The sequence below is a fragment of the Aphis gossypii genome, chromosome X, assembly GCF_020184175.1.
Source record: "Aphis gossypii isolate Hap1 chromosome X, ASM2018417v2, whole genome shotgun sequence".
Taxonomy (NCBI): domain Eukaryota; kingdom Metazoa; phylum Arthropoda; class Insecta; order Hemiptera; family Aphididae; genus Aphis; species Aphis gossypii.
Window position 1 is genome coordinate 39125290 of NC_065533.1, and position 13527 is coordinate 39138816.

Sequence of the window (13527 nt, forward strand, 5' to 3'; positions counted from 1 at the left end):
AAAGAGTTAATTTGTTATACCACATTCTTAATGATGGTTTTTCATTAAAAGCTTTTAGGCTATGGTCAGTTTTAATATTGATATATGTTGTTGAAATAGATTTTATTAGAAGTGTAACATGATCAGATATGATTATTTTTTATGAATTTATTTGTTTTATATAAAAAATGAGTAAAAACTTTTGATTGCATAAAATATAATGCATTGACAGATTTATTTTTATAATTGAAACTACTTAAGACTTTTGGTCTGAAGACAAAAAGTAATAACGTCATCACTCAGATAGATCAAACCCCCTCTATTTCCCCCCCTTTTTTTTTTAACTAATAAATGAGTTTAAAAATGAATCCTTATCAGGAGAAAACTAACTTTTCAAACATGTCTCACTAACTTTAAAATTTAAGGCTTAAATTATCAAAACAATAATTTATACCATATATTTTTGTGACGATAGGTTAGTAGATTAAACACTATTATTTTTACTTATAATTAATATACTCAGCTTAATTTTTAGCATTTAAATTTCTAATAATAGGAAGTGCAGTATGTAAAACAGCTGAATAAATTGTATTCACATAAATACCACATGTTTCACTGACTAGTAAGAAAAATTCAAAAATATAAATGTTAAAATCGTCGATTTTTTACATAATTATAAGATTTTAAAAGTGCATTTTTATTTAAAAACAGATATTTTATAATTATATATAATATATTAAAATATATTATATAATATAATTTATATTTATATATATTTTAAAATTTAAAATGCATATAAATCTGGTCTTTAGTTATAATTAATATCTATGATCTCTACGGAGTCCTCTATTACCATCACCTCAATTATGATGATGGTCATGTCTAGGAGAAGATGATCTGGTTCTACGAGTTCCAACATGATCACGTGAATGATGTCTGCGTAATTGACGACCATAAAGAAATTTACGTAATTGTAGTGATATTGGCTTCAAGTGCATGAAATTGCAAAATCCACAACGATGACACTCTCTAGATATCAAAAATCAAAAATATTTTATTAAAATTCAATAGAAACATTTAAGTTAAATTGCAATTTTAAAAAAATGATAAACGCTGAGTCTGCTCTATCTTTATTAAATTCTAAATAGTTTTTATAAATACTAAATTATTGTTTATGTTGAATGTCATTAATTATTATGAACTTCTTTAACTATTTTATTTATGATATTTATCCTTACCCCTTTGCATACTGAAAACAACAAGCCTCTCGGAAATCTGTTACAGGGCTCAATTCAGCAAAAATCGGACGTCCACCAAACCATCGTTTATTTAAATCGTTAACAGCGGCTTCTGCATGTTCTTCTTGACAAAACTAATATTGTTAAAAAAATATATATTAAGTACTGAATGTGACTAACTGTTTAATTTTGTGATAAAAAAAAAAAATAGAGCCATTAAAAATGTATTATGGTCAAAGTATAATCAAAAAAATAATTGATAAAGGAATAAAAATGAATAATAATAGGTAGGTATATACATAAATAAAATTTACCTTAATATAAACATTGCCAGCAAGATGATCTCCTAAGTTGACACAAACATTCATTTCTTCAATTTCACCATACTAAATATACAAAAAATTTAATTTAATATAATAATGCAATATGTATACCTTATTATATATTAATAAAATTGGTACAATAATTTAAAATCATTATCTGAGAATATACAATTATTTCAAGTAAAAATTAAACTATCTATGCACATTAACAAGATTATTAATTTTGACTTTAACCTGAATCTATTATGGATCTATAAAATCTATAATCTATAACCTTATATTGAGTTCAAATCTAAAAAAGTTTAAACCTAATATTTATACCTTATCCTCACATTCTATGAAAACATCTTCATAGAAATTATCATAATGTTCTTGCATTTCTTCATCAGTTACACTTGAAACCACTAAAATACAAAAAATAAATATTAGTAGTAAAATATATTATATTGCATGCAGAAATATGTATACAATATTCTATATTTTAAATTATTTTTTATATAATTTATTGGTTTACAATATTAAAACAAATATTTGATTGAAAAATAGTAGCTTATAACTAACAATAGATATTTGTTTAAAAACCTTCATAACATGGTATTGAAAATTAGTTTAATAATAGGTATCTATTTAAGTGAATAGTAATATTTTTACGATGGATATTATTACTAATGTTATATTACAAAACAAAATATCTCCATGATAAAATCATATTTTAAAAGGACATAAAAATAAAAAAAATATGTTTTAGTACGTTTAATATGCCTTACAAGAGTAGTTTATAGTAAAAACATCTATTCAAAAATTGTAAAAGAAAATTGTAAGAAACCAGATTTTTGATATTTTCTTATAATTTAATTATTGAAATTATATATCCCACTAGTGACTATTGTATTTTATACAAATATTAAATTTTAGAACTCTATTATAATATTATTATAAATTAGCTGAAAATATAAAATTGAATATTTTTTTTTAATTGTAGACAATTTTATTTTAATTTAAAGTGATCCTGAACAAAACTATCATTGATATTATTATGTAAAACATGATAATTTTGATATAATATAACATATTAACATCTATTTTTTTTTCATTGTATCTAAGTCAGTGGTTTTTAACTAGTGTGCCGTGGCACACTCAACAAATGTCTGATATTTGTGATTATGATGGTAAAATATTTGAAAACAGTATTTTAGCAATGAAATAAGTAATAATAACAACAAAATACGATGTTGAGAACCAAATTATTGAAGTAAAAGAATATAATATCGTAAAGAGAAAATATTTTAAATTATTATTGTTGTTGTCAAATGCGTGAGTATGCCGCAATAACTTGTAATGTACAATAGTGTGACGTGAACCAAAAAAGATTGAGAACCACTGATCTTTTTTAAAACTATAATGCATTTCATTCATTAATAAAGCCAATATTGTGTAATTTAATAATTATTCTTCATCTTCGTCTTAAATATTTAAATGTATAATAGAATATTTGGCTGCCATATGAATTCATTAAATTATAATCTAATATTTGTATAAGTAAGACATTTATCACAATTATGATAGAAGAATTTACTTTTACAAAATAATTATGTAAAAAATAAATTGGGGAAGTCGCTTTATACTGTAGAAGGAGAATAATCATGCTCTAGGGATGGGTTTGACTTTAACCCTATTAGTCAGCTATTGAAAATGTAATGATAATTTTAAGTGTTCTAAATATTTAAATTTTGATAGCATGATTAGGTTACCAACCAACTACCATTAATTAATGTCCAGGTATCCAATGATTATATTATTAGAAATCCTCGATTAAACAGTGACTGTAATCATTTAAATCAGTGGTTACAAAATACATGAAACAGTGGTGACATTGGTGATGAATAAAATTAAACACGAGTTATTAAAATGGCATATTAAAATTAATGTAATCGACCATCAAAAACTAATATTCTCAGTTATAAATTAAGAAGATTTAAGACTAAAAAATTATAAAAATATATTTTTTTATACAAATATTAAGGTATATTAAAGCCTAAAGGTGATCAAATTTTGGGGCAAATCTAACAAATAACTTGCCATAACAAAACTTTATAGGTATTTAAAAAATAAAGATAACATCTATCAAATACCTTGAAGGAGTAGTAAAACAACATAATATTTTGTTTATACTGGACAAAATCCCATATTGATGCAAACATCCATACTCACTCCTATAATAAGACAACTTAAAGTTCATTAATTTTTCTATTCTTATTTTAAATAAATAATGAATGAAAATGGCTATTAAATAATTCATTTAAATGTTAAAAAAACTGACGAGTCGTAGTCTTCAAGCTAGAGCAGAGTTTTCAAGCTACAAATAGTACACTCTTTCAAGATATTTAATAACGATTGTAAATATAAAAGTAAAAAATTAAACCTAATAATTATTTAGAATAGCAAAACAATTTAATTAATATAAATTGAAAATGTATTATCTATTTAAAATAATGGTAGATACATTAAGAATTATAGTTAAAATAATAACAAAAAAAATTTTCATCACTTGATCTTGTATTTTAAAAAATAAATAAATTTTAATTAACTTATTATTAATTGTTAAGTATGTATTTGTACTATTTGTTCACGAGAAAAACTTTAGCTACAACTTTTTTTTTTCTGCCCAAATAAAAATATGTTTTTAGATCAAAACTGATTTTTAAACACAACCAATCAATAATATGATAATATATTAATATTATTTAAAAACATATACTTGAACTAAATTATATTACCAATTTAATTTATCTGAATTTATAAAAATATATTTTTTTTAAATCTTATTATTTAAAAAATATTATACTATATTAAGTTACTTAATATTAAAAAAGTAATATATTAATTTTTTACTTATATGACAGAAACTCATGTCATTTCAGTTATAATTACTTACAGTGTGAATCATCAGCAGACTTCGCTAAATTTTGTGGATTAATGTACATATTTTTCAATAGTATAGTCTAAAAATAATTATTCATTTTAAAAGTATTAATAATAAAATCATAAGTTATATTAGCAATAGTTAAAGATACTTATGACCAAACAACTAAAACATTATAGTTTTTAAGAGTTAAAAGTAATTTTTTAGTAATCCCTTTAAGATGATTACTTGAATGACCTAACCAATGCGTCTTCAGGTGCTTTAGATTTTAGTTTGCATCAGATTTACAAAACTTAAGACCTGATCTATTACAGTATTACTGAATTAATATAGCACATAGCAGTCAGCACAAAGGTTTACATACATTTTTTTGAATAAATAAATCAAAGGGTTAAGTGAATTAAATAATAATTAACTTTAATTACTTATGAATAAAATACCAATATTAATGAAAATATTGCAATTCTCACAAGAAATTGTCCTCTAGGAATTGAATTCCATATTTTATAGATACCTATAGAATACGATGCTTATATTTATGTAAAATAGTTAAATAATATTTTATAATCAATAATTTTTATTTGAAACAAAAATTTATATTTTTAATAAAAAAAAAAAAAATGAGTATTATAGAGAATTTATATTACATTATAACCATTTGTTAAAGAAAAATAAAATACTTATAATATAATATAATAGATAAATATAGGAATGAAACATCTAGAGGCATGTTTGACAAAGGAACTCTTCTTTTAGTCGATGTAATCCAATTTTAAATTTCTATTTGGATTCTTAATATGATGAGAATTAAAATTTTTCAACAAAAATATGTTTAAATAATTTTTAATGAGTACATAAAATGCACATACTATAAATAATTAGCAATACCAATTTGGCATAAACTATGTAGGACGTAGGTAGATACTTAAAAAGCTATACCTATTAATATTTTTAAATGGGGACTTTAAATTATAATTAATACCTAATTACTTTTATTTTATTATGAAATAATTTAGCATCTAAATCTATCTTATATAGTTGAGAAAATATTCAAATGAAAACTCACCTGGCTGAAAGTAGGCTTATTATGCATTTTTGAACAGTGATCAATATGACGGCAAGCGCCGACTTTAAAATAAAATGAACAGTTGACCCTAGAAAGAAAAAAGGTGACAATTATAATAACAATTGTAACTTGATAATTTAATTTCACAATAACCGCATTAAAAAACAAATCGCTCTAATTGTTAAAATTAATTATAAAATCATACTGAAACAACAAATGTAACGACAACTGAACAAGTCAGATGGTATTGTTTTGCTTACTTATCTCTCTCGGTACCAAATATAGATGCTAGATACTCGGCCATGTTGAAAGTTCGATGTCTAAACTAAGAAAATGTTAAAAAAAATCATAAATCATAAATTGCGTAAAACAGGTCATATAACACATGCCGGATGCCGGAGTGCCGGACACTGGATAACCGATGCTGAACTAGGTACATAGTTTGTTGGTTCAGAAGTTAGAATCGAAAAATTTAACGTTCATAAGAGAAAAAAAATCGTCAAAACTCGGAATATCAAGGACATTAAAAAACTGTTCTCTTCCATGAAGTAAACAAACGTCAACGACTAATGCATAATATAGTCTGTAGAACGAAGGAGGAGCAACGCGAGCAGTTCTTTTTAGTTATCACGGTTATACATCAAATCGCATGCTTGGGGAATAATAGATTTTTTTCTTATAGTGATGCTAGCGATGCTCCTATCTCGCTTCGCTACGTTCTGACAAAAAAAAAAAAAAACGAAAATATCCTTCGACTTGCTTTTCAACACCCCCTCGAGTTGGTCACTGGGTTAGCAATTTATGGTTAGAACCTTAATCTCTATAAAAATGAAAATTAATAAAATATTAAAGTGAAAAAAAATAATGCATACAATTTAAATATATAAAAATAATCAAAATAATTTAATAGTAGTTTAAACATAATTGCCGCTTAAAATCGTTTTTGGTATGCAATAATAATATAATTGTTCAAATTTAACACATCCATTTCGGTGACTTGCCCAATGACAAGGTATATTCGATACCTGCTGCACAACAACTTAGCCCTAACTGAATAAACTATCAGCCTATAGAAAATCTGTAGCCTGCAATGTCTTTTAAGAGATTTACTAGCCTACTTATTAAAATGTTTTTCTTCAAGAACATGAGTAAATTCCCACAAATTGTTTTATCACCAGGAATCGCTGATGAGTTAAAATTGTGGTGGTGATCATCGCTACCTATGCTCAAGGAAAATATTAATTGTGCGTTGAATCTGGCTTGTATGTTTTCTCATTGTATTACGATTATGATTTATGTATTATGTACCTACTATTAATGTGTTTCTATGGTGTCAACAAGCGTTTAGGGCTCACTATCGATTTGTTTGTATTTATGTCTGTAAATTATTATAATTTATGTTACTATAGAGATAAACAGAATATTATTTTATTTTATTTTTTTTTTTGATACCAATCCCGTAAGATTAGCCCTTCCATTTAATATAACTTTAGACATGATATGTTCATTAGAGATTTAAAAATAAAATAAAAAACCTTATTTCACATCATAATAACAGTTATTGTGGTTATAAATGTTTATTAAATTCTGTATGTTTTTAATGAAATATATTAAATTATATTTTAATTATTATTTTATAAACAATTACAAGTTTTTGACTGTCAATCTCTCTTTCAGACAAAAATTCATGGTACACACATTATCATACATATTATTTACACAAAACTCATATGTTTACATCTAATTTATTCCATCTTTAAAAATTTTTAAATCGTTATTTAAAATATTAAAAGAACATAAACTGCTTAGTTAACACCTTTGAGTAAAATATTACCGTTCCGCTTAAACTTTAAAAAATCTCTGGAAAAAGTTGTTGCGTACATTCACATGCATAATTTTAATGTTAAGTCTTAATAAGTGTGAAAATATGTTTTAATCAAAGATATTAACTTAAAATGGCTGTTTCGACTAGTGAAACAATAGCTATTAGATTAACATGAAAAAAATCATATTTAAAGAATCTAAAACCTACAAAACAGCATTTAAAATAATTAATTTAATAATATATTTATTAACTACAAATAAAATATTAATAAAAGAGTTAGCACTATATTTTTTAATTGTGATCTTATGTTTGTATTTTAAAATTAACTTTAATTATTCATTTTTTAGATGAAATTATAAATTGGATTTATCAGTTCATTTGTTAAATAATGAAAAACTTTTATCTCATGTTTAATCTTAGTTATAAGTCGTTAGTCATAACATAATATGTTTTCTGTATTTTAAAATTTAAATACACTAGTATATTATGAGTATGAATTTTAATGTATTGTACTCTGCACTGTACTAAGATATTAATACATGTTTAGTGATGTCGATGTGATATAGCAATAAATAAGTATTTATGAAAAGTTATTGTTGAATAAATGGTTTATTTACTCCTAATACTAGATAATAAAAGAAATATTGAAACTTATATTAAAAATCAACTAAAAAGGTAAATATAAACTAATATCATAATAATTATTATTATCATTAAACATATAGATAACTAAAAATAAAAATAATAGCCATTAGAAATATGTCATTTGTTTATTTAAATCTATTAATCATATAATATAATTCGATACATTTCCACTACTTTATATAAATACAACTTTAATCCCAGTGGAAAACTTTTCCTGGAAGAGGTGCTTTTGATGGTTCAACATCTGGTTTCCTAAAACAATTTATAAAATTATCAACATATTATGTATATAGATTTGAGTCAATAAAATAATTGTTATTTATTAAATTTCAAATTTTAACAACTATAAAGCACTTAATAAGATTTTTGGAGTTCATCTAAGGTAATAATTTATTATTAAATTAAATTTTTTTTTATACTTTTTAGAAACTAAAACAAATCTTCACAATGAATTAGATATTTGAATAATTTGAATAATTAGTATTCTAAATACAGTATTTATGAAGAACAAATATTTTTATTTTTATTTAATGGATAATATTTTGGTTTATTTTTTAATTTTAAAAATAATATAGATAATAATTATCTATATTATTGAAAACATTAAATAATGTAGTATATGTCCATTATCTTAAAAACTACATGAACTTATTAAGAATAATTTATATGAGTTAATAACGGTTATTAAAATTTAATGATCAATACATTTATTTTGCATTTATTATTTTATTAAATTAAAAAAAGTTAATAAATGTACATATATCATAGTATTGTAATGACATTGTTATTATAACAAGTAATGTGTAATGCAAATTAACAGGACCATTTCAAGTGTTTAAATACACGTAGGCAAACATGATTTTTGTCGCCCCTTACGTGTAAATACTACATCAAATATATTTTTTTTATCTATAATACAAAAATATTAAATGCCGTCTTTGAAAAAATGCATTCCTAGGTCTATACCACCTACCCCTTGAGCCAGGCCTGCAAATAAAATAATTAACAATACCTTTTTCTTTTTTACATTATTTATATATTATAAATTAGGTATGTAATCATATGTTTAATAAATTATTTAAGTTGTGGTGTATGAATATTTATAAAATTTTAGCAAGCTTTTAATATAAATATTTTAAACCAATAAGACGTATAAAATCATAAAATATTATTATTATTATTATTATTAATCAAATTTTTTAGTATATAACCTATAAAATAATTGTTTACAATAAGTGGAAGTATTGTATGACGGATGTTTAATTGTGATTGTGCAAGAGGCTTCCATTATGGACACTTAAGCATGTATAAGCTTATTCAATTTGAAGACCATTTGGTTTTTAAGATTAGTACATGGTTATAAAAAATATTGAAGACTATTAGTTCAGTCATGAGTGAATTATGATGATCTTATAAGACTGTAAAATATATTTATAATGAGTGTTGCCAGTTTTGGGATGAAGGAAATAGAGAAATCATTACGGAGTGTGTGGTTAGATTTAGATGTATAATAAGATTACTTATTAAATGATTTGATAAATATTGAGATTGGAAGATTCAGGTATAATTTATGTTGAGGGTGAGGGAGATATGGCCAAGAATAGATTCAGTAGGTTCAGTATGGGTTTTACATTAGGATTCTGTTTAGGTTAACATATTTTGAGGTGAGAAAGAATTGAAGTTGGAATATATTTTATAGGATGAGTCATTGGTTGTGGATGTAAGATACCTGAATTATTTGGTGATCTTGATAAAAGACCTAACCCTAGGCAGGTGGCAGTAGTATGTTATATTAGAGTGATAATGAGAGAGTCTGGGTAAAACCTTTGAAATAGAATATGGTTATTTTATAAAATAAAATTGTTTTAATGTTATATTTTATGTTAATTTTTTTTTAAATATTTGTAATAAAAACTTTGTAAGATTGAAAAGAACTGAGAATTTTTAATTTTTACTTCTCAAAAGTAGAAGCTAGATTCATAAAAGATATTAGAATTAAAGCCAAATCATTTTTCTACTATAAATAATACAAAAAAATTACACATCATTGTAAATTCAATAAATTTATCACTCTGCTTAGAATTTATAGTTGAATTGTTTACTATATTATATGCAGTAAACATTGACCAGTCAAACCTAATTTCCCATTATATATGTAAATATACTATATTATTCTATTTAATTTAAAATACAAACAATTACTTTGAATTTTCAATAAGTTTTGAATTATTTTCAAAAACAAGAACTGGTTGTGTAACTTCTCTGCGGCTGTCACGTGCATAGTAATAGTTATTAAAAACTGTATGATTAGGTCCTCCCGGAACATCAGGTGGAGGTTGAGTGGCTGATGATACTTCATCAACCATTCTTATATTTGGCTTGAAATTTCGCTGTAATAAGGTAAATCAATTAATTTAACTGATAATAAAATGTAAACTAATTATTTGTATACATAGCTTATATACTAAAAAATTCAGTTGAAATTATTAAAAACTATATCTAACTAATTTTATTCCTTTCTATTTCTCTTTCTTGAGAAACTATAAATAATTTTAATATGATATTTTCAATCATCCATTTGGCTGATCAAAGTTCATATTAATTATTAATGGTTATTTTAAAATTTAAATTACAACCTAGTTTTAACAAATAACATTCATAAAATATACATTGATAAATATCAAATAAACAAAGTAATTCTACCTCTGAAAAAAAACATTAATGTTTCTGATGAATACAAGAATAAATAACATTTGTAAAAATGAAAATATTTAAAACAGAATAACACAAATGTTATTAGCAAGACTCGGATTTTATAGCATTTGTTAATTTTTATTGGATATAGATAAAAATAGTAAAGTAAGCTATAAATTTGTTTTAAGCACAAGACTTCAAATATGAAATTTTATTTTGCTATTTTTTGTATATTTAAAGGATATTTTAGTTTTTAGTGCTATTTTTTAAGTTTTGGTGTCATTTTCAGCTAATTTGCTATATTAATATAACTTTTATTTCGTATTTTCATAAAACTAAGTTATATCACATGGTATTAAACTATGAAACATAACAATATGACAATTTTGAATAGTTGCCATGCTCAAAAAGCGTTAATATTTTATAGTTAAATGAATCAACAAATTCAAGTAGTATTACCTAATATTTAAAAAAAAAAAGTTTTTAGTACAAATTTTTTATTATTTTTTTTATTTACAATTTTTTAAAAAAAATGTAATGTATTAACTTATAAATATAAGTTTTTTAATTTGTGAACAAAATAAAATTTCATTTTTGTTAATTATTGTGTTTTTAGGGTATATTCTAGTGCTTATTTTAAGATTTTAAAGGGTATATAATAGCACATATTTTGTAATTTTAAGTGCTTTAAAATCCGAACCCTGGTTATTAGGTAATTAAAATGTCTACAATGTATTAAGGGTTGTTTTTACAATGTTTAGTAAGCGCCTGATAACGCTAAACGGAAGAATTTATCATGAGTTAACCGATAGAATTCTACCGGTTAGTCTTAACCAACACTTAACCAGACATTGTAAGACCGAGCCCTTAGTCAGTTAACGGAATCAAGAAATATCAAAATTATAAGTATTGTGTTGCACATCTAAAACATTTTGTTGAATATTTTTTTATGGATTCATAAATGAGATTTAATTGATGATTGGTATCATTATCTGAACAAAACATTAGATTCTAAAATGGTCAATGGATTGATATATGTGGCTTACAAGTTTGTAACTGTAATTATTTGATTAAATAGTGGAAATATTTAAGTAATATGCTTAACATTAATTCAAGACTCAACTAAGTAACTACTGTTTTTTAAAAACCAGTACCAATGCTACCTACTGAATATTAGTATGATACTTACTCCACCTAAGAATACTCGAAGAGCCGAAATAAAACCGGATGGCTTGAATTGAGATGGTAATAAGGAATTCCAATTGGCCATTTTGTCAATATAGGTAGTATACGAACGGAAAAAAAATCGACTGTTCTCTTATTTTCGTAATGTTATGAAGCTATTTTATGTTCGTAAAATATTTTTATCATTTACGTTATCATAATAGTCGAAAAGTCTGACCGACTGATAGCAGTACGGCAACCTTCAAGGATAAACACATGATTAACTGAGCTTTTTGATTAGGTACCTATCTAGATACCTATAATAAGTTAATAACAAATTAAATAAATTACATAATAACATTTATGTATTATTATATTATTAATTATTAATGTTATTTAAATGTCAAAGGCCTGTCCCGTTTACTACTATAATAAATAAATAAACATTTCAACGGATATGCCAAATGAGACAGCAATTACAATGGACAACAGACAACGAATAAAATAAGACTATAAATTATAATAATATAATAATACATGAAATGTACAATGAAATCAAATATATTTAGACAATAATAATACCTAACAATAAAAATTATCAAAATCTAACCATAAAAGTGCTCATTATTTAGAAGTTTTCCTTTAGACCAGTAGTGAAAATTTCCCCATTTTCAAAAAAACCGTCAGCTATTTAGAAATATTCTTTAAAGAATATTCAGTATTCACTATACATAAAATGCTTATTTAAACATTTGGTAAAAATTTCGAGTACTTACCTATTATTTGTTTTTTAGTTACACACACAAAAAAAAAACGATTTTGTCAAATACAGGTTACAATAAATTTACCTATGAGAAACAATTCCTGTTTTCCTTCATTTTTTATTTGGTTTTTTTTCCCGATTATTTTGAAAAATACCGTCAATTTTTAATTTTAATTTTTCAAATGTATAAACTAGATTTAATTTTTTATTAGAAACCACACTCAAGAATTGAATATCAAAGCATTTTTCTACTATTATCGGGTATCGTGTATACACAGAAAAATACACATCATTGTGATATCAATACATTAATCGCTTAGCTTAGTCTAAAAAGAACATTTAAACTTTTTTTTGTTTTTATTTTTTAAATTTGTATTAATCGATATTAAGTATTGAAGAATAGGTACTCTAATACTCTAGAATACCACTAGGTTTTGGATATTATGAAAAATAATACTTTAATTCAATATTTCAATAAGTTAGTGGCTCTGTCTAATAAATTATAAATATAATTTTTAAACTTTATTGATGAGTGTATTTGTGTATAAAAAAATTCAATACAATGTGTTTAATTTAATTAATATATTATGAAAATATATCAACTTAAAAAGTTTAGACTAACACTTACAGTTACAACTCTAAATTGGCAAAATATTTAAATATGTATAAAAGCATTTAATATACAAAACTTAGCAAACAATAATTTGTAATCTAATTTGCAACTATATAATATAAAAGAAATTTTGAAACAAATTTGTATTTTGCTAAGGATACTCTAAGGTTTATCAAAAAAAATAAGAAGTCTAAATTGTCTGAGTCCTGTTTTTAGTACTTACATCATTTTATGTAGGTACCTAAAGTTTGAATGCGTATTCAGTAGGTATGTATTTTTAAATTAATACTGATG

The 13527-nt window shown here is 23.6% G+C and overlaps 1 protein-coding gene and 1 pseudogene across 1 annotated transcript; both read right to left on the reverse strand.

Annotated features, from left to right (window-relative positions):
• Window positions 1–606: 606 nt before the first annotated feature.
• LOC114129467 (splicing factor U2af 38 kDa subunit-like) lies at window positions 607–7956 on the reverse strand (annotated as a pseudogene).
• A 149-nt stretch (window positions 7957–8105) lies between these two features.
• Window positions 8106–12066, reverse strand: LOC114129444 (NADH dehydrogenase [ubiquinone] 1 alpha subcomplex subunit 7-like). The gene is made up of 3 exons (XM_027994179.1): window positions 11883–12066; window positions 10202–10389; window positions 8106–8251 (listed from the first exon to the last, which is right to left on the reverse strand). Exons 1-3 carry the CDS (start codon window positions 11961–11963, stop codon window positions 8191–8193), a joined length of 330 nt encoding a protein of 109 aa, XP_027849980.1. The 5' UTR covers window positions 11964–12066; the 3' UTR covers window positions 8106–8190.
• Between the last annotated feature and the right edge of the window lie 1461 nt (window positions 12067–13527).

Coding starts and splice junctions, on each gene's coding strand:
- LOC114129444 (XM_027994179.1), bottom strand. CDS start 11,963: ATGGCCAATTGGAATTCCTTATTACCATCTCAATTCAAGCCATCCGGT. Junction 10,390..11,882: donor TTCGAGTATTCTTAGGTGGA/GTAAGTATCATA, acceptor ACCTTATTACAG/CGAAATTTCAAGCCAAATAT. Junction 8,252..10,201: donor AAACTTATTGAAAATTCAAA/GTAATTGTTTGT, acceptor AAATTGTTTTAG/GAAACCAGATGTTGAACCAT.